This window comes from Sebastes umbrosus, chromosome 2 (assembly GCF_015220745.1).
Source record: "Sebastes umbrosus isolate fSebUmb1 chromosome 2, fSebUmb1.pri, whole genome shotgun sequence".
NCBI lineage: Eukaryota > Metazoa > Chordata > Actinopteri > Perciformes > Sebastidae > Sebastes > Sebastes umbrosus.
Window position 1 is genome coordinate 11446066 of NC_051270.1, and position 22743 is coordinate 11468808.

A 22743-nucleotide genomic window follows, 5' to 3' on the forward strand; every position below is an offset into this window, starting at 1 on the left:
CAGATTGCATTCTCAAGTTATTATATAAATGTATAATTTGTATTTTTATTTTTGTGTGTTTAATATGTTTTTTACTTGATAATTGTTCAAAGTTGACAGACCATTTTAGAATAAAAATGTCAAATAGGGCTAAAAAGCAATTCTCAATTTATTTGTTTGTAGATATGTATATGACATGATAAAGTTCCATATGTTGTTTCAAGTGATAATTTACAGTAATATATAAACATGTTTTTCCTCTACATTAAATAAAATATGCTGTAATGTTGAATGTTTTTCCCGAGGAGCAGTGACAGATTAAATATTTAAATTAGATAAAGCCATGAAAGACTTTGTGAGCTGTGTGAACCAGCTGTTTTATGCTGTTTGCATGTGTTCGTGTGTGTCTGCAGGTGGAGTTCGAGTGGCTGCGGCAGTACTGGTTTCAGGGCCAGCGCTTCGCTCGCTTCTGCAGCTGGTGGAGCAGACCGATGGAGCAGCTGGAGAAGGACTGGAAGCTCATGGAGACGATGGTAAGGCCGCTCAGATACACACACACACACACATTGCTGGTCACATGGCAGCCTCGCTGTCTGGCCTCTCCTCCGTCTGCTTATAGTTTACTGAACTCACTCACATTACTTTACTACTTTATCTTTCAGTGGTTAAATTAAATGCATTTCCATTTCAATGTGCAGGCTGCTTCTTGAACAGGAAAGTATTTCCTTTCAGTTCAGGTTCACACACTCACTATCCTCAGTCCTAGGCGTTACAGTGATGCCATTCCTGTTTTAGAAAATGGAAGAAAAGAAAAACATTAAATAGTTTTTTCAATTTACAAATAAACAACTTTTTTAATATAGAAATAAATAGATTTTTTAGTATACAAAACTTGTTTCATATGAGAATATAAATCCACATAAGCCACATTTATTGACCCTAATTTTAATAATATATTGGAAGGTTATCAATACAAAAAATTATGTGGATAATATTCTTAAAAGTGAATATTAATAATAATAATAACAAAAATAGAAAAGAAACAAATTCTAAGAATTAAAAAAAAATCCCCCAAATATGAGCAGCTCCATGACTAGTGTAGGCACTCTGTCATTTCATAATAAGGGTTCCTACCTCTCTAAATGCTCAACATGCCTCCGCTTGTGCTTCTTAAACAAACTACATAAGTGATCTGCTGTCCAATAATGCGCCTCACATGGGAGGGTGTGTTTAAAATTACATGATGGATTGTCTAACTTCTCACCGCGCTGCATTATTAAGGATGTGTCATGTGTTTAATTGTAGCCTCGCAGAAGTTTTATTAGAGAGGAACGTGGGCACGCAGCTATTAGTTAGACACCACTGTAAAGGAATCACTTAGTAATGTCAGACTCATAATTAAGTTACCTTAGTCACAGTGCATATGTGCCGCACACACACACACGGCACCGATATGCAGCTCACAAACACACACAGATACATGCTTGGTCTCGCTTTCTCTTCCTCCCTGCAGGTTCTATGCAGTCCGTCGCTCATAGCTAGATTTCAAAGAGTGTGTGTGTGTGTGTGTGTTCATGTATGAGCGTGTGTGTGTTTAATACCCAGACAGCAGAAGCAGCAGGGGGCACTCTTGTATCACTGTAGCAGCAGCGGAGGGAGCGAAAGAGCTGTGCTCCTCTTTTCCCTCTCTGCTCCATCTCTCTCTCTCTGTGTCTCTGTATGTCTCTCGCCCTCTCCTGCTGTCTCTGGGAGCTCTCTGTCTCTGTCAGTGTCGAGCGCTGAGCAGTAATCACATCTAATGCTCAGGCGGGGATAAAGACAGGGGCTGGAGGAGAACAGTACTGCTGCTGCCGACGCCGCTCGGCTCTAGTCGTAGTCTCCCTCTCTCTCCCTCTCTCTCACTTAGTGGAACAGCCTGGCAGAGGGTGGGTGGGTGGAGGGGTTAGTAGACAGGGGCTAAACTCATCTAGAGCTCCACCTCCGGGCCCAGATGAAGTGTGTGATTTGGACCTGTATTTAGAAAAGGGCATCAGTGAAATGTGAGGTCTTTCTCTCTCTTTCTCTGTTGCTGTGTCTCCGTCCCTCCAAACCATATCCACTGTGTGTGTTTACGTGTGTGTCACTCATGTGGATTTCTGTCATGCAGTAGAAACTTTACGCAATACAGCAAAGAAAATGTGAGCCACTTTTTTAGTAAAAAAAAAAGAAAAAGTCTGTATTAATATATGTTTGAAAATAAAATATGTAGTATTTCTTGTCTTATTTTTAAATATTTTGTATTATATATATTTTTTCACATCTCAGATTACTCTGATGTGTGTTTATTATACAGTTTAAATTCTTTCATTTAATCACATAGTGTCAAATCACGGAAAAGCAAGTATATCTTTTGCATAGATGCATATTGAACCTTCGCAAAAATAACACACCGGCGAATGCATAAATGTAATCACTCACTATTGCAATGAAAGACAACATTATTGCTCTCCCAAGCAATATTTACATACATGCATCGACCTCTGATATGCTGCTGATGAAAAGCACTCTATAGATGTGACTTATAGATTTTCCTTTTGGAGGTTTTGATAGCTGTGTGGCTTTCCTGCAGTTAGATTAAAACGCATTCCTCTAAATTACTTTGAGTTATTTAGATTACGTGGGTTCGCCCCTTGCATTCCTTTATTGCGTATATTTTACATTTTGAAGCTGGCAATTGACAGTATAGTGTAATTTAGTGAAATGCGAGTGACCTACTGTGTGCGGATGCTGTTTGCCATTTATTTATTTGGATTTTTTTGCTGTTCTTGCCTGCAGAGTATATTTTAATACAGCATTATTTTTGTCAAATCTGATATCACCACGGGTATTTTAAAATAACAAATATATGTCTCTTTAAATAGGGTTTATAAATTGACACTGTGTTGTTTTATACTCCGTGCTGTAGCAATAAAACAGCCTATTGTTTTATCCCGCTAAAATAGCAATACAAACAGCCAGCCTTCCTCTCTTTATTGTCATATTTAGCACACGGTGTTGTGGGATGCGCTGGCGCTATGTATGCGTTTGTTAGTCTGTATGAAGAATATTGCAATATGGGGGGGACTAGCTCCTGTTTATGGATACTGTCTCTCCCTGGGGCTCCCTCTCTGCTCCTCAGCCTGTTGTCATGCAAATGCTCATCCTTCCATTTGAATGACATTCTGATAAAATACATAAATAAATAAATAAATAAATAAATAAATAAGTAAAGAAGCGATACACAAAACAAGTCCACTTGCTTGCTCGCCTCCTTTTGGTACCTCATGTGGGTTTCTTGATAGAAACAAAGAGACGCGCCGCTGAATAAACTTCAAGTGGAGGTATGTGAATGTACAGCAAGCGTATAACGTGTGTGTATGAGTGTGTGTGTGTGTGTGTGTGTGCGTGTGTGTGAGATATAAGGTAAAGGTTGTTTCTGGAGAAAAAAGGACATTAACTTAAAGGTTTTTACATTCCCATGTGATCCAGGGTGCTGAAGTCCATTTAGACCCGCCTCGCTCGCAGCTTTACGTTCCCTCAGGAGGACTCTGCTATCATGGCTATCATACAATACTGACATTTCCTTAAACTAGCAACAATGAATAGCTTCCGTCTGACTGACAATAGACAGAGAGTCTTGGCTTTATGCAGAATATTTTAAATACCGGTGTGGCATTTCTTTTCTTTATCTATCCTCTTTTCACTGTGGGGGAGAAGCGACAGCGACGAGCCCACGAGCACATCTCCCCTTTTTTTCTCCCTGTCCTGTGTGTTTGTGTGAGAGTGTGTGTGTGTGTGCCATTGATGTTAATGTATGCACTTGGCATGACTTTAATTGATTTAGCAGCTCTGCTTGCACAGTACAGCTTTTTCCCTAATTTGTCACTTTCCTGACTTCTGTGGCTGCTCATCTCGCAACTTCAAAAGCCACCGCCGAAGCAAAGAGATTTCAATGCACTCCATCTCCCTCTCTCTCTCTCTTTCTCTCCCTCTCTCTCCCTCTTTATGTTCTTTCTTTCCCTTGTTCTCTCTCTCCCTCTCTCGCTCCCCGCTATCTCGCCACATCTCTCTGTCTCTTTCTCACACTTTCTCCCTCATTTGACAGGAGAACGAGCCTTGTAGATGGAAATCTTTTCAACACATATCAAGGAAATTAATCCACTTTCATAATAAATGGGATCCACTCAGTTGAATACATTTGTATACTTCAAGATGTACAAAACAGGAAGTGGTATCGGGGCCATGTCTTCCTCTACTCCGTTCACCCAGCCTGTCACTCCCTGTTTTCAGACGGTTTGGTCACACACACATATATGCTGTACACTCTTTTTTTTCTCCCTCATTGTGTGACAAAATTTACCTCCTCTGATTTGTAACAGAGGCTGACTTTTGCATGTGTGAATGAATGTGCGCTTAGTGACCATATCATCTTCTCCCCTCGCTTTAATAAGTGTGTTCGGAAACAATCTGGGCCGCTGAGGAGGGTTGCACTGCAATCACACGCGGCCTGGCCCCGGTCGCCATCGATAGCTGATTAGGTTATTGACCTAGCGTGTGGAGGGTCGGCGCTGAGGAGTGGTCGGGGAGGGAGGGCGGTAGGGAGAGTCTGTAGAGACAGACACACAGAGAGGGGGAGGAGGTATGTGTGTGTTGGGGAGGAGGGCTGGGGGGTCAATGTAAATGTTATTGCTGTGTGAGCTCATTTGATCAAAGTCCTGGAAAGGTTAAGCGAATCCAATCTGGTTTTGTATGGCAGAGTGGAGAGACACAGGCGCTGGGGAAGAAACCCCCAGGACGGAGAATGGATTATCATATTGGCGCTGGAGTAGCGGGGGCCTCCGATGGACAGTTTACTCTGCCCGTAATGCGTTTAGACAGCAATTGGCCTTAATAACCTTTATTGACTTCAGCGGGTCAGTGCCAAGAATCTAATTATCAAAGTGTATCAATTTCATTGGAGTTTAGAGTTGCACCGCTCAAAATAATTATTTTAAGGTCGGGCCGGGGCAATTAATCCCCTCTCCACTTATTTGATGGCTTTGTAAAACATTATAAATGTTATGGTTTCTGTTGTGCGTTTTACCGTAAATAATTTCAGGGAGCATTTCTTTTTTTTAATGCATTATTTGGAGAGCTCGCCGTGCCGGTCCTGCTGAGGGGAAAAAAGGCAGCATATTTCGAAAAGCTAGAGGCCACAGCTGAATCGTGTCGCAGATGTTTACCAGCAGTCATTTTTCTCTATCGCTTCGTTTTACTCACACAGTCGGGCCGAGTTTTATACCCACTTTATATGCACACATGGAACCCAGATTAATTACAAGTGTGAACTAAGCAGTAAAGTGTTTAAAGACCATTTATATTGCTCATTATGAAGCCATTTATTATCTCTTACATTAAATCGCACTGTGTTTATGCATCATATTGTTTTGCATTTTAAGCTCTGTACTGTGCAAATAGGCTTATGCATTTATTATATCCCAATTCTTTGTGGTTCTTATATACAGTATGTGTGTGTGAACGCATGTCTGTATGTGTTTGTGTCCATGTGTGTGCGCAGTGTGTCCACAGTGTGAATGAAAGAAGTAAATGTGCAGCTGCACAGTAGTTTATCCTTCATTGACAGTCAATACGTGCCGTTACCTGGATAGTCGCAGCTGTTCTTTCCTTATCGCACAACATAGACTAGAGGCCTAATCCACGCGCTCATTATTGCACGGCCTTGTTTACCCGCGGCTCTATATTAGCTCGCTTGCTTTGCCCTATTTAGACGGAGCCACATAAAAAAGAAATTACTCAAAGATTATTGTTATTATTCATTTAAAGAGGAAATATATGGCTGATAATACATTTTACATCACGCAGCGGCTTGTGTTTGGAAATATAAAATGAAAAGGAGCAGGAAGAGACAGAGAGAGAGAGCGAGGAAGAGAGAGAGAGGGGAGAAAATGTAGCGGTGCAAAGGTATTTGCAATTCTCTTTGAAGTCCCTATTCAACAGGGTAAGCTGAATTTTTCGGCGGTGCCTGATAGTGTTCTGCGTAAATGCTTAAACCCCTTTAGAGAATTTTCATGGGCAGATACGCGGTGGCTTGAAGGGAGCGTTTATGTTACCTGGAGCCAATGCAGCCCGCAGCTTTGTACCTAAAGATGTACACTAGTAGTGAATGGAATCCCACAGAGGTTTGTCTATGACAGAATCTCGCTGCAACATCGCCGTGAGCCGAAGCGGGGGGAAAGAAAAGAGCTACGAACAGATTTAACCCTGTCACTTCTCGGCTGGCGGCTCACATGTGCATTTATATACAAGGACACAGAGATGGAAGGACAAAAACACTGGGACAGACACAGCAACGAGCAGTGGTATCCATTTAGTGAAGTTTAAAAGAAGTTTGAGATGAAGAGTATTGCTGGAGTTGAACTTTTTTTTTTCACTCTCCTTTCATGGATTTATGTTGAAGCTATATGTTGAAGCTATATTGCATTAGTACAATATTTTTTCAATGTTACACAGTAGAAGAAAAGAGACGACTTGCACACTCAGTTGCCAATCATAATTGCTCTTTTGTGTCAGAGTTCAAGGTTCTTTATTTGTCATTTGTCAATTCCAGCAAAGCAGTCATTGGCAATGAAAATCTTTGGTCTCAGGTTCCTTCAACAATGCTCATAAGATATGTATATATAAAAGGGGAAATCACACAAGTAAATGTAAAAGCAAAATAATAATCTAAGGCATAAAAGTGCAGTTAAAATATAGGGTTTCAATATAAACATAGTAAGTAAATATAAGATAGTAATGTAAATGTAAATTTGTAATTTTGCGGAAGACTATTTCAGATGGGAAACCTGAATGCAAACAGGATGTAGTATGTACTGGATATGCATGATGAGAAGTAATATATGTACACAGAGGTGTAAACAGGAATGTAGTATGTATAGAGAAGTAAGAGATCTGTATCGATACACAGAGGTGTAACATTTTGTAAAACAGTATGTTAAGTATATAAAGGTAAAGTTCATGGTGTGTATTACGTAAGGGATAATGTACAGCTAGCGGGTCATTGTAGTGAAATAAACACCCGACACGGTGATGCTGTAACCCCGAGGGGTCTTGCATCGCTCTGAAGGGGTTTATTTCACAACAATGACCCGCTAGCTGTACATTATCCTACTTATTACACAGCTACTTACTTAAGAAATCAATAATTTGACACAAAAACGGTCCGCCAGAGTCCGACATCAGAACTGTGACCATAGTAACGGTCTGTTATACATAGCAACGGTCTGCTATAAAGAAATAACAGACCGTAGAACGCCGTGATTGACCAATCAGAATCAAGTATTCACCAAAGCCGTGTAATAATGTCTGTTAGAGAAACAACACCTTACACCAGCTCATCCTCTCTTCTTCAGGGAGCACTTTCTCATGTAACATGATTAAAACCATTCCTCATACTTGTGTAATTATTTCTCAATAACAGGATGTAGCTGATTGTCCTGGAAGCTACTGTAAGGTGGGGAGAGTTGTTACAATAGACATGAGCAAACTTGTTTCGGGGGTTGTGGATGACTGGATTTGAAGTGTATCAGAGGAACTTTGACAACTTTGAAACCGCAACTGAAACAAATACCATCGATTTGCGTAACCGCGATTTGTGAAATAAAATGAGCTCATCGAAAATGTATGTTTGTCTTTGTACCCATGACTGTCAGCTACAGTATGGCGTACACCTCGTCTTTACAATGAGGGGGTGGGGGAGTTTTATTGACAGCGGTTTGGATAATTTATTTTGTTTGTCTGTGAATTGTGATGTTGACAGTGTTTTTACTGCATCAGCAGGCTTTGAAGGCGGCTCGTCTCGTCTTCTTAGAAAACAAATGAGCACTTTACAGAGACTGATCTGCCTTATCCGCTTAGCAGCTTCCTCAATCCCCTGCATTTATTTATTTACTTACTTATTTACTTACTTATTCATTTACTTACCCCTGTATGGATTTAGTTTGATAGTCTCTCCCCCTCCCCTCTACCCATAGCCACCCCCTCTTCTTCCTCTCCCTCTTCCTCATCCTTGGCCCCGATCAGCAAGATAAGCCTTCAGAGGAGGGGAGATAACATCCATTAAAGTGGTAAAGAGGAATTATGGGGCAGCCCAGATTAATCACTGCTCAGCTTAATCGCATTCAGTGCGGACGGCGGGGTTGGCTGCAGGGCCCGGCTTTTTCCTGTGTCATACCAACAGAGAGGGAGATGCAAGGAAGGAGTGTGTGTGTGTGTGTTTGTGTGTTGAAAAGTGCCTTGATGGGGGGAAAAAAAGTATAAAAAGATGAAAGAGAGATTTCAGAGCATCTCATAGCAAAGCCCGCCCCTCTTATAGCTGACTAGAGACATTACCACTAACCAGCGCCTCTTGATATATAATTATTCCAGCACTTTGATCCAGGTGTAATTGTTTACTCTCGCAGGCAATCGTGTCAAAGTGGTGGAGTAACAAGAAAATTACCACAGACGCAAGAAAACACTCTGATTTGTCACTAAAAGCAAAGAAAATAACTTAAAGTCTTGTTCAATTTATGCCGTTTTAGTGGAATATTAATCATATTGAATACATGGCCAGAGCTTGTCATATTACTTGTCAATATTTATTGTATTCTGAGATGATAATACACACATAGAGATGTTGAGCTGAGAGAGCAAAAATAGGAATTCATACTCTGAACTCACGCACTTTTATTAAAACCATTCGAATCTGGATCCTCATCGGGTCCTGTGGTTGATATCCTCACTGTTGTTTATCTGCGTGTCAACTTGAATTAATTTAGTGTTTATTTGTGCAGCCCCTAATCACAGTCACAGTCTCAGAGGACTTTCATATCCCCCACACATAGCGAAACAATAAATTAAAACAGATTAATGAAAATGAAAACAGCCCACCCCAACTATAGATCCTCAAAGTGAACAATAAAAAAATCCCACCCTAAAAAACCTAATTAGGGACAAAAATAGAACATACAGGGAGGATAAATGCAAGCAATTTTCTGGAATTATTACACACAGGTGAGATAAAAAATCTTAGAGTAAAAAAACAAGGCTGTACAAAAACTAAGCAAAAAATATGAACTTTCCATTGAGGAAACTGTTTCCATAAGGTCTCCAATGTGGTGAGAATTTGATCCTTAATCAGCTTTTTGTTCGAGTGTTGCATCTCTTATAGCAAAATACTAACCACTTAGTACCTCTCTAATTCTTCAGAATCACCGGAGCAGCTATCGTGTTTGGGTTTTTAAGTACATAAAGCCTCCTGTGAAAACAATGAGTGCAGAGAATGGGCCAATCCTGATGTGAAGGCAGTGTAAAATTGTCTGACTCGCTTGAAGAAATGCAAAGAAAAGGAAGAAATATGGGAAGAGATTGCGGATGATAATTGTATCATTTTTGGGGGAGAAGTGGAGGATGTTTAGGGAGGTGGAACAGGAGGAAAAAAAATAAGTGAGGGAGGGTGTGGCGTTGTCAGAGGTGAAGGGAAGAGAGAGATAACGGTAAAGATTTAAGTTGGAAGCGTGCGAGAGAAAGTAAACCAGAAAGAGATGAAAAGCTGATGCTGTAGATGCTGTAAGGGGATGCCAGTACAGTCAGGAGGAAGTACAAGTCCTGGGAGCATTCTGGGAAGTTTGATGCCTCGTTTTTTTTTTGTCTGTGCACCTTTCAAAACATGGCATGTACAGTATGAAGAGGATAACCCAACAGAGATCAAACCTAAGATGTGTGTTTTCTGGTAAAGCAGATTCTCTCCCATGTGAAGCCTGAAAGGAAAATCCCTTTTTTTTTTTTCACAACCCGGGGTCTGTTTTTGTAGTTTTGACCATCAATCCTATCAGTTACGTTTTTACCCTCCAATCTCACTGCTGAGATCCCAACACTGGTAGCTACACCTTTACAATGGAGCACTGTTGGACAAGAAACGTCGGTGTTCCGACAGATCCCTAAGTATTTAACTATGGGTGTTTAAATTACTTTTAAAACCAGAAGCGTACACACCCAAAGTGTCCGTTATAATCCATCGCATTGTTAAACTGTGTGCATGCAGAACCACGGCAATTATGGTAATTCAAAGTTGAACCAAGAAGTTGTTGTGCAAGATCTAATTGAGTTTTACAACGGACTGTTTGGGTTAATGACTTTGTTTTCACTGGACTTGTCTGATCACTCACATACATAGATGCCGTGCCTACCAGTGTTGCTGTATTTCTATATCTGACTGGTAAAAAAAGGTAGTCCACAAACCAATGGGTGACGTCATGGTGACTACGTCCACTTCTTATATATAGCCTGTGTTCATAACCAAAGGGAATGATGGGTAAAACTGATGAAAGTGATGAAAATAAGAACCAGGCAGTCACAAAAACAGAAGAAACCCCACCATGATATGATGATATATTTTGATATTTATTTTGAGCAATTTAATTTGACACATAGCAAATAGAAATGAGTCACATATATGCATCAGATGTCAGAGTGCAGTAGCAGACAGGAAGGCAACACAGCTCATTTTCGGGCTCTACCACACCGTTGAAGCTGCGAGCGGCCATCCTTCCAGGTAGCGAATCTCTTCCACTCTCCTCTCCTTCTGCAGATAGAGCGATCTGATGGGTGGTGTTAAATGGGTGAGATGTAGGACAATGTAATTAACGCCGGTCCTTTAGCGGGCCCCGCCTCGCTCCGCTGGGAGCGCCCGATATAGCGCTCATTAATTCCTATTTGTGTGTAATGAGAGGGTCATGTTGGATGTAATAAATGGCTCTTTTATTTGGGCGAGAGCTGCAGGGCGGCATCCTCTCCTGGCTAACAGTCTCATAAACACCCTTTAGCTACTCTCATCAGCCTCCCTTGGTGGGGAGCAATCACACGTACACACATAACACAGTGGTGGGGGACAAAGTATACTGTGTAAATGTGTGGAAAAACAGGTGTGTTTAGAAACACTTGAGTAACTCTAACGTAATCCCTTTTCTATTAATAAGTAGTAGTAGTAGTAGAGATAACCAGCAGATAGCTAGTAGCAACACCATATCAGCATCACTTGTTAAACAGTTTTTAAATGAATTTTTAACATTTAATCTCGTCCACTCCACTCCTCTTTTTTATAGAACCATTTTTGTCTTTTTTAGGGGGAGATAGCAGGTCAACAGTAGATGTCACATAGAAGTGGTGTACATCATCTGAAAGCTGGAAACCTGAAGATTAATTTGAGATGCAGCTCAGAAGTGTGTTTCAAGTTGTTCTGGTCGTAAATCATAAATAACAAAATATTAATTCATTCATGAATTATTCAAAATAAATTGTAAAAGTGTATAAGGGTTTAGAACATTATGATGGAAGTATGGGATGGCCATTCCCATGCTTGGGCAATTATGTCTCATAAGTTGTTGCAGCAATTTTTGGGTTGAGACCATTTGTTACACAGATTTCATGCTAAATTCAACCATTTTATAATTTTTAAAAATGATCAATAAATCCCTCCAAAATAGCACTTTAAGACACCAAGACCTTGAGGAACACCATAGAAAAAGCCATGCTGTGATTTGGTATCAAGAGACATTTTTCGGTGATTGGATGGCGAGCACTTCTGTTCTGGAAACTGCTCAGAAACCCCCTTATTGTCAATCTACCTAGGAAAGCCATCCTCTGAATGTCTTAGGTCTCTAGTTTTTGGTTGTAAAGTTTGATGAGGCTGTTATTATCCTAGAGGTCACCACAGGTCATTTTATACAGTGAGGTCAAATTAAAAAAAATGGTCTCACTACAATGAAACGGCTACTATGGGGACTAACATCATCACACATAAATACAATTGGGCTCATTGATTCCACGAGAGTCTCAGCTTCCCAGTCATACCCAATTTATGCATTTCCAAGACTGTTTAGGGGCCCCAGTATGCAGAAATATGCATCAGCACCATTTTAGAATAGGCGAAGATAAGACATTTGTACTGCATGCAAAAATCTGCATGTGATTATCATAAAGTGGGCATGTCTGTAAAGGGGAGACTCGTGGGTACCCATAGAACCCATTTTCATTCACATATCTTGAGGTCAGAGGTCAAGGGAACCCTTTCAAAATCGACATGCCAGTTTTTACCTCTCCAAAATTTAGCGTAACTTTGTAGCGTTCTTTAGTGTTCTTCCCAACATGCTAGCATGGCATGGTTGGTCTACTTTCATATGATTCCAGTACCTTCACTCTAGCTCTACAACTGAGCCTGCTACAGCCTCTGTCATTACCCTCAAGGAGTGGAGGAGGTATTTGTGTGTAAACTGTACATGTTACTGCTGTTAATTTATCACAGAATATACATATTAGATTAAATATATTTTTCCTTTCTTCCCTGCATCCAGTGTTTTTTTGTTCCTTTCAGTACCGTCAATTGAAATAGTTACGTCTTTATTTATTTTTTGCTATGGTAATGCATTTGAAAGTACATATTGATTGAAAAGTCTTCAGGCGTTTTGTTCAAATACTGATCAAGAGTTTCAACACTTTACAGCAAGAGTTGGCTGCAGAACAGCATTACAATTAGGGTGTATTTTGTCGAAAGATTAAACCCGGGAGTACAAACGATCAGCAGACATAAATGACATGAAAATAAGTTTGAACTTGACTGCGTTATGATGCCAAGATACAATGTAATATAGATTTTTGATTCATTGTAATAATTAGGTACATGATGTAATATAATTCCCTTTGATTAATTAGATCAATACACTCCACAGTGGAGGGCTGGTTTTTAGAGCATATATGAGTATTTGTGTTGAACACACTGTATTAAATGTAAAAACTGCTGGAGTGTCTTTGACTTCTTTGCCAGATTGAAGTGGACAGCATCGTATATAGAGTATGTGGGTCCATAATCCAGTTATATGTAACTGCTTCATGGTGTGTGCCATTGTCTATTACTGTGTAGCCGCGTAGTGTAGGGAGAATTGTTCAAGGCAACAAGGCTGCCAGTCTAATCACAACGGAGCTATAGGGAAGCAGCAGATTAAACACACTCTAGTTTTGTTTTTGTCACATAATGTATAGTGCTTTGAACAGCATTGGACAGTGTTTTTATGGTAGGGAACCTGCAGATCCTAATCTGGTCTACTTTAGACATAGTCTTTCTTTTTTAACTGTACCTCTCTAGGTAATTCACAATTGATGTCAGACTAGACATATAAGAAGGCCTGTTTAGTTTCGCTCCATAGTTTTCAGCCAGATGCAAAAAACTGAAGAATCACTTCAGACTTCTTGTAGTCAATCAAAACTTTGTTAGCAGCACATTTCAGCCCCTGCAGACATATTCCCCCCTTTGAAAAAAAAAAAAAAAAAAGAAACAACCTGTATGCGTGTCTAGATGGATGGAAACCCTTTTTTTATTGGTTTAGCATTTTTTGAAGACCTGAAGTATGGCGCAGTGTGTGTTACACTGTAACTCCGGGGCTTTAGGAAAAGGCTGGCTTTGACCCCAGTCAGCAAAAAGCTTTTTACTGGCAGGAGAGCGAGGTGCTGATCGCAATCTGCTATCTAGCTAGAATCTCGACTCAGCTTTCATATAGTGAAAGAGAGTAAGAGGGTTTTAACAGAGCAGAAGGTGCTTGAGTGTCACGCTCATCGCAAACATCTCTGTCCAGCTCTGTCTTCATTGTCCCGAATTAGTCAAAGCGCCTCTCAGAGCTTTCTTGTGATGGATGGATGAGGCATTCTTGCCAGGCCAGTGAGGAGTGTGTGTCTGTGTGTGTGTGTGTGTGTGTGTGCCCTGTCCCAGCCTGCTGGACAGCTCATTCAGACTAAGAACTATGTGGTTTAGCCATTAAGGCCAACTGGATCCACACTCCTCATCATGAGGCCCGAGACAAAAGCCTCGCAAGAAACAGGCCGGTGAATTTTTATGCGATATTTGTGGGCCCATTGGACTACAACCCAACAACAGATTTGCCTTTTCTTCTCGCCACCAGAAAGGGAGCGCCACAAAAGCCTGTGAGTTCTGCTTCATTTGACCCTGTGGAAAGCATATGTCCTTCCATCCCGCTTGTATTCTGCCCGGAAGATGGAGTGCCGTTGGGGCCATAGAAAGCATCCCTGCCCACTTGAGTGTGTTACAATGCCTTCAAACAAAATCACTTGTCAGGGGTCTTCCCTTTCTTGGGAGTGTCTCTACCCCCCCCCACCCACCCCAACCCATTGTCACTTCAAACATGTTGCTCTGGTGGTTCAGACACATTTTTCTAATGTTTTACACTCCATATAATCTGCTGTGTGAAGCAAAGCCCATTTTACTGGCTGACATAATTGATGGTGCCCGCGACCTTGCAAGGGTCAATCTGGCAGAAGGGTCTTGGTTTCTATCACCATGGAGATTGCGAGAACACACGAACACACAGACACACATGCGCTGAGTAAAATTAGGGATCTCTAGATGTCCTCCTAAGAAATTTGAAGTATGTTGTTTTGTCGTACAAACATCTAGATGGGCTTTGTTTTAGAGATCTTTCCAGAAATTATAAAATCTAGATTTTAGAGTTGAGTTTTATCACTAATGGGTAGTACTATTGTGGCCACTTTATCAGTTACACCTGTACAATCTAATGCAATCCAATACAACCGCCATGCCATAACATCTATTTTTTTTTTATGATCTAATTTTATTGGTTTTAAAGATATGCATTTGATTAACAACAGCAAAAAAAACAATAATTGAAAAAAATAGTTAAATAATACAAAAAAATAAAAAAATAAAATATTAATGAATAAATTAAATACAAATAATAACATTAATACTACTACTACTAATAATAATAATAATAATAATAATAATAATAATAGTAATAATAAATAAATAAAAATTAAAAAAGAAAATTAAATTATATGTTTATTATTGAGAACGGTGGTGTTTTACTGGACTGCATTATATTGAGAGGTGTATTAAATCTTTAGTCCAGAATGTTAGAACAACCTCTGAATATAAAGCAGTCCAGTACATCACCATCACTAACTATGACCTCAATGTGAAAACATTTAATTAAATTTACACCTCTATGAGTGTGTCAACAGAAACTGAACATTATAGGCATCATAAAAGTCGACTTTATAGCAGAATGGTTGCATTGGATTGCATTACACTGTACAGGTGCACCTAATAAAGTGGACACTGTCTGCCTTTTAACATGTCTTAAATGTTGTAATGATTTATTTGGACAAACGGCAAAGAAGTGTTGCAACAAACCTTTTTGAAAGTCAGTGCTGAAACTGTGAGTTTCAGTTGTGAGAACTGCTCAAAGTTGCAGAGATAATTCAAAAGGCACACACAAAGAAAAGACTTTCTTGAATCATCTTTGAGGGAACATTTTTATAGAACTGGCTTCCCTCATTTTCTTTACTGTTTCTTCTTTGATTATATCAAAGGTTGTGGAGCTTCAAAGACTGGAAGACAACCCTGACCAGCAATGTTGACATCCTTCACTCTTCCCCTACACACACACACACACAGACATGCACACACCTGTGTGTTTATCAACCAATCTTACGTAATGGAAACTGAACAAATTTAATTTCAGATATGCTTCAATTTTGAACCATCTGTAATCATGTGACAGAAGGCAGACGGCAGGAAAAAAATCCCACACACAGACACTTTTTATGACTTCAAGTGTGATGTCACAGAAAAGTGAATGTGGTCTGGGTTATTTCTTCCCGGGCTAATATAATTTTTCCACCGGTGGAGAGTTCCCCTCAAGAGCAAAGTAACTAGACGGTGGCATGCAGCAAATACACATGGATCCCTTGTCCAGACTGGAACTGGTCCTGGCAGGATCACAGCTCCCCAGTTGTTTATATATCAGTGAGCAGAAGCTATCCATTACCCCGAGCAAGGTGCCTGATGCCTTTTTCCACCAGCGGTCAAAGTGATATTGGTTTCTTGTATTAGAGGGGAGAGGGAGATGGAGTCTGCCAAACTCCCACTCCCAAGGCCTATGAAATCAGATGTCAGAACAGCAGCTGAGCTTAAACTGTGGCAGAAGTCAGTGGAGTGTCTGAAAATTTGGAGAAAGGGGTTGAACTTGAGATACCTTGTTGAAGTGCGAGCCATGTTGGTGAGCAAGAGGAAGTCAAGTTCAGGAGATATTACAGCAAAAGCAGAACTGGTAACAGAGGTTTTAGAAAAGGTAATATCATTTTACAAATCTCATGTCATTGCTATGGTCTGAAAATGTGGTTCTCTGTCCTGGATGTTAGAGTGTTGCTCAAAATTATTCACCTTGTGTTATCCTCAAGTATAAATCTGTCTTTTAGTGGATGGCTAAAATTAAAACCAGCAGAGCTCTGAGGCCCTGTTCAGACCTGGCATTAACATGCGTCTTTGGTGATCCGATCGCAAGTGGACGGGTCCTGTACAGTACAGGGGTGAATACACCCAAGATGCATTGAGGACTCATTGAGATCTGATCGCTCAGACCACATTGTGAGGTGGTCTGAGCCGCATATGGCCACATCCACCCAAGACACACGTTAATACCAGATGTGAACAGGGCCTGAAGCTATGTTTACACTACGAGCAACAAAACGACAAGCGCGGACAGCTACATTGTCGCCGAAACGCTGTTGCAGTGTTGCTCAAACGCTCGTTGACGTACTTATGTTGTTAAATATAAATACGATATTGGTTGATTGGTTAATGCTTCACTGCGTCATTGGAGTGTTGAAAGGTTGAAACCAGCTCAACATCATTTGTAGCCCGTCATGCAGCGACAAATGTCAGGCGTCAGTTTGTAGCTTCATGTCACCAGCTTCCAGTGAAAATGACTTTTAGCCTAGTGCTGTGTCGCTTGTGGTGTGAATACAGCATTAGTCGTCGTCTTAATGACCAAACATTTCCTTCGTTTCATCACGAGATAATTGCTTTATAGAAGATACATTTGCCATGACAGAGATTATAAAAAGAAAGGTTGTCATTGGCGGATTTAAACCAAAACAAACATACTGTACTGCAGAGTGAACTCCATTTGAGCTCCAGATACTATGTAATTCCTCAAAATCAGCCACACAATTGGTCCATGGCCAGAAGATTATCAGTAGATCAGCAGATAAAAGGTTGATTTTTCCCAAAACACGTCTAGAGTAAGTCAGTCTTGATTAGATTGCCACCATAATGCAGTAAATGTTATTTTTTTTTATATAGAACTGCTTTCTGTGTTGCTTGCATGCCATCACTATGAGTTAAAGCCCCCAGTGGTGGCTCAACAGTCATAAATAGGAGGATGGATTACTGGCTAGGGCCATGCCTGCCTCCATATGGGCACACAGACATGATTGTTGGCACACAGAGAGACAGGGAGGTCTACTGGCCTGTTGCTGGGCCTGTTACATATGGTAGTGGCAGAGAGACAGGCGTGGAAGTTGCCAGGCTGACAGACAGAGGTGCACTTAGGAGTGTTAGGCACCATGGTGGCTAAGTAAGACCAGCCAAAATCTGGGGAATGTATGGTGTTACTGGTGATTTTGTTTACTGCCTTACCTTTTTAGGTAATCACCCATCATTTGGATGGTCTATTCTGGTGTACAAATCACCCATGTCTGTTTAAATAGTTAAAAAAGGAGGTAAATTTGGAGATTTTGAAGCGTTTGTAGCCTGTAGACATAAAAAGGTTTCCAATATAAGAGAGTGCCAGTGAGCTTAATAGTGCTCTGGGTCCCCTGAAAGTCCTGGTCTAAAGTCAGCTAAGTCATTTCATGGGGTGTTAACAGTTTCTCTAGCTAGTAGCTCTGTTTTATGGCGTGTAAACCTTCAGCTCTGCATGCATCTTTTTTTTTAAACCCTCCTACCTTTGAGCTATTACGTGACCCGTAACAGCTATTCTGTGAAGTTTATAAGGGATGTACGCCATATTGCACCGTGTGCAGCAACAAACAATCTTCCCGTTCTATTATTCTGTGTAGAATGAGTGACACGTTGTTATGTGATGGAATAGACAGATGCTTGTTGGTGTTAAGATACAGTCCTGGCTCGAGGTGTTAGTGAGCCGCCCCAGGCTGCCCTCCAGCCAGCCTTCGCTTGGAACGTTATCATCTCTCCAGCTCCCCACCAACCAAAATATCACCTCAGCCTGGCCGCGTGTTTGTTTACCTACCTTGCTTCTGCACAGGGCCGGAAATGTTTATACCTATCTGTAGTAAAATAGACAGGGTTGAGTTTGGGATCTGGGGACCAGGGATGGAGGCACCCAGGTCCTTCCTTGTCCTCTTGTTCACCTCGAGATGCGGCCTGGGTCAGGGGGACATCTGTGGTCAGCATCAGGCCGAGAGAGGTGGAGGCTGAGGATAGCTACTGTCATCATGGGGTAAATAGAAGGAAAGAGGGGGCTGATTAGTGCTAACACAGGCCCGGAGATAAAGGGCTGTGGTCTTGCTGTGGCTGACTGAGGCCGGGCTTGACCAGTAAACAACCAGTGGGGTGTGTAAATGGCCTGGGGATCAGCCTGTGGCTAAACCTGAAGGCCTCTCTCAGCACCGGGTCTTCTAAACACAAGATCATACGCACACACACACTCTGGCACGCAAACACACGTCCACACATTTCACAAGTGGAAGGCTTGGTGACACACATTCACACTATCAGAGGCACACCTATACTCACAAAAACTAGCTGAGAACAAACATAAAAAGAGGCTTTCGCATACACACCCACAAATGAACACACACAAAGCAAAAGTTGTCACCGGTGTGTTTAATGGAAGAGGTGAGCAGACTTCAGTGTGTTGGCGGGCGTGGGGGTCTATTTTAGTGACTTCTGTCATCATCATCATTGAATTGGGACAAAAAGCTTTTGGCCTTCAATTTATTATCAACCCGTTCTAACTCCCAACTTGTCAAATACGGCAGCTTGGTCAGTGGCCCTACGCGTCAAACTATGATACTCTACTTACCCCTCTAGTGTCAGTTTTGCATTTGTCAATTTTCCAGGTGTAATTATTTGCTCGTTACATGCATCAGGATGTTCTCATACACCGTTCTAGCTATACCTACGAAAAATAATGTGCTGTTATTCGTATATATCCCGCAAAATCAATTTGTATGTAATCCATGTAGTCGTGAACCAGAAAGTATAAAGAAAACAAAAAAATGGAAAAAAAAACAGACTTTTGCCCAGGAGACCGGTGTCCCTATCCCGTGTGATACCAAGTCAAGTCAACATTGATTTATTTGTCACATAAGTTCCGTACGTAAGTTGCGCCCAAGCCACGACATAACTAAGTGGTTTTGTTGCCTAAACCTAACCAAGTTGTTTCCTGTGAAAACAGAAGTTTATTTTGAAAAGACTGTATGCATTTAACGAGCAGAAATTGACACGTGTTGCTGGACATCGGTAGGAAAATGTGCACAAAATGAGGAATAACTTTTTGTAACATATCATACAAAACATTGTATGAGGATATGTTCCATGCATACACTGTCTTTTCAAAATAAACTTGGTTAGGTTTAGGAAAAGATTGTGGTTTGGGTTTAGATATGTATGTTTGTTACGTAGTTAAGAAGGCTACGTTATGTACGCACCGTATTAACGCTACGTAACCTACCTAACTACGCTACTTTATGTAACTAAAAATAAGTCAAGGAAGTTGACTTTTGGATTCACACGGGACACGAACGCCGCTCTCCTGGGTGAAAGTTTTGTGTTTGTTTGACCCATCAATTGTCCCCGACCACCACCCCAAGCGGAATTTGTCTTTTACTGGCTGTATTTTTATTTTGATTTAGCACCTTTAAAATAAGCTCATTGGACTGTGCTGTCTTTCCTTTGTTGCTACTCATTCTGTCCCCAGACCAGCTTTGGGAATCGCTGAAGCAAGCTCAGAAGCACATCAGAGCAGGTTTCAGATCAACTATGAATCACTTACTCATCAGCGCTGTGCTTGAGACACTGAAACTGTGCTACACGGCCAGCATGGCAATGTGATGTCTACTAGCTGAGATGGTGATACAGTCTGAATGCACTTTCTGGCACTTTCTTAGCCTGACACTCATCCCGGGAGGACGGGGTTTGATCCAAACCGAAAAGTACAATTTCCGTAGGGAGTACAGCCGGCCCCGCTTCCTCCTGGTCACCGTAATCTTTGGTGTCTCCTCTGAGTCAGGTGTAATCAGTCACACACCGCCACATGTTTTGACACCTGTCCTGTGCAGTGTGGAGGAAGTAAGCATATTACTCTGCTGCAAATCACACTCCTTTCCTTTGGAAATACACACACAGACAATCAAACCTATCTTCACGTGAATTAAGACAGACAGGTGGATTGTCAGAAAGGGATTAAAAAAGAGGGAGAGGGGAAGAAATGAAGGTTCCCTTACATTGTGGGTTTTTTGAAAAGAGGGTCGGATGACTGGGGAGGCGAGTGACTGTTAATGGGAAGAAATGAACGTGCTTTACTGGCGGATGTGACAGGAAGAGACTGTTCTTAACAAGGCGTCAGAGTCAGTCAGAGTTACAGATCCATCACTTCTCAGAGGCTGGGAGAAGGATGAGGGGGGGAGACATTTAAGGATATTCAGAGAGGGAGAGAGTCTGTGAAGGGTAGAGAAGAAGAGGGAGAAAGAGGGATTTGAGTGTGGCTGACAGCACTGCATTTAATTTGGGCTGCCAGATCCTTTTTCATTTGACTCCCTCTCAACCAGCTTAGAGGCTGCGGAGGACTTGGAGGCGAAGGTTTGCCAGGATGTCTCAGATTAGCACTGATGTGCCACGTCACACTTTAAGCCGGCCTGTAATTCATGTTCAACAGGGGGATACTCACACATTACACTGTGCTGTGCAGGACGTGATTAATTGACTCACACTCTAATATTGGGTGTAATTTGCCCATCCTCTGATGTGAAACTGACTTTATACTAGACTTACTGTATGTCGCCGTCCCAGGGATGTTATAATGGAGTCTTGGCTCAGAGCTGTGTAATTTCTAAACTGAGGATAGAAGCTCATGGATGGCAGGACTTGTTTCAGGTAGTCGTTCCACTCGATTCAATGCAGTTTAATATTTAGGGGAAAATTTAATACGGCCAAATAGTTGTCTTAATCATGGATTTCCTGGACTTATATCACCCCCGTCAGCTGCTATATATCCTGGATTTATATCACCTGTCAGCTATATACAATACTGACTTAACTTAACTGTACAATAATTTGTGCAATAATTCCTTAAATCTTAATTTATACTGTACATTTCAAGAAATATTCTTATCTAATTCTTATTTATACCTTTCATGCATTTATATTTAACACACTTAATAGATCCCACTTATCAGCATTTTGTATTTACTTATTTGCACTGTGGTAATATGTTAAATATTGCATGTCTTAATACAAATAGGTGTACATATTTCTTATATTCTCATTTCTTATTTTTATTTTTACTATTTACTTATATTTCTCTATATATATTTTGTTATATATTGTAGCATTGTGTTCATAATCTACACGTTACATACTCCGTTATTTCTATTTTCTTACATTTCTTTATGTTTATATAAGAGCAACCGTAACGCCCCCCGGGGATCAATAAAGTATTTCTGTTTCTGATTCTGATGTAGTGGGTGGTAAACCAACCAATGTCATTTTAGCCTCTGTGTGAAGAAGACCATTTTATTTTGTATTGAAAATGGACATTACAGTAAATGGAATGGTGTTTTTTTTCCAGTGGTCAAGGTCATACTGTCATTCACACATCTTTTCATTTAGTTTCTACGTCTGCTTCTCTTTTCCAGACGAGGCTCTTCCTGGATACGGTGGAGGGGGAGCAGGACCAGGGAGGAGAGGGAAGGAGGGAGATGGCGGAAACCCTGCTGTCTGCCTTGACAGACAGACACCAGCAAAGACAGACATGGAGAGACAGGTAACACAATGTACCACCAACTTTGTTCTTTCCACCGGTCCTCGAAAAAACACATCTCTGACGGATGTGTGAGACAGGTAAAGTAGGACACTCTATGAAGTATGAGCGCTGTCTCATATTCAAAATGGGAACACCATCACACACAAATATGAGAAAAATCACTCCAAACTCATTTTTGAAATGAGCTATTCTGCTTCATATTTCAAACTTTATGTTAAATGACCTTGTTTTGTTTTTTTTACACAAAGAGAACATGTTTTGCAGTGGGCTGCTCAGAATAGTTACATATTTCTATTTTAGTTGCCTTGATTCCCCCAAAACAAGGTCATAGAATATAGGCTATGTTGCGAGCAGGGAATCTCGGAAATATCCATTACAGTTAAACTGACCAAAACTGAGCGAGAACATGTTGTTTGTGAAACCATTAACACTAATGGTGATTATTAACCCTCTCAGTTAATGAAACTATGGGGTTACAACTGACTCACAACCAATAACACACGCAAAACATTGGGGTCAAGGGTCAACACCCAGGATGTGAATAGTTTACATGAGCATCATAACCAATAAACAACAGAGGTAAATATTTTCATTAAAGCTGAAGTCGGTAACTTTGAGCAAATATGATAAAAAAAAAGTTATTTTTATAAAACTGTCACTATATCAAATGTTTTCAGAAACATATTTTAGTTCAGGGGTTCTTAAACATTTTGGGGCCAGGGACCCCTTAACGGGCAGGAAATTTACCAACGACACCAATTATGCATAATGCTTACTACCATTTATACTCTTAGATGCCATTGGAACTATTTGTATTCTAAAACTTTTCAAC

The 22743-nt window shown here is 40.8% G+C and overlaps 1 protein-coding gene across 3 annotated transcripts in view; it reads left to right on the top strand.

The window, feature by feature from the left end:
- The window catches only part of fto (FTO alpha-ketoglutarate dependent dioxygenase), a 170338-nt gene that overhangs the window by 69462 nt on the left and 78133 nt on the right, over window positions 1-22743 (top strand). For all 3 annotated transcript variants that reach the window (XR_005203673.1, XR_005203672.1, XM_037747127.1), the window contains exons 7-8: window positions 393-512; window positions 21784-21911. Coding sequence is in view for 1 of the 3 variants with exons in the window: in XM_037747127.1 (XP_037603055.1) it covers window positions 393-512; window positions 21784-21911 (248 nt within the window). In the remaining 2 variants the exon portion in view is untranslated. The remainder of the gene's footprint in view (window positions 1-392; window positions 513-21783; window positions 21912-22743) is intronic.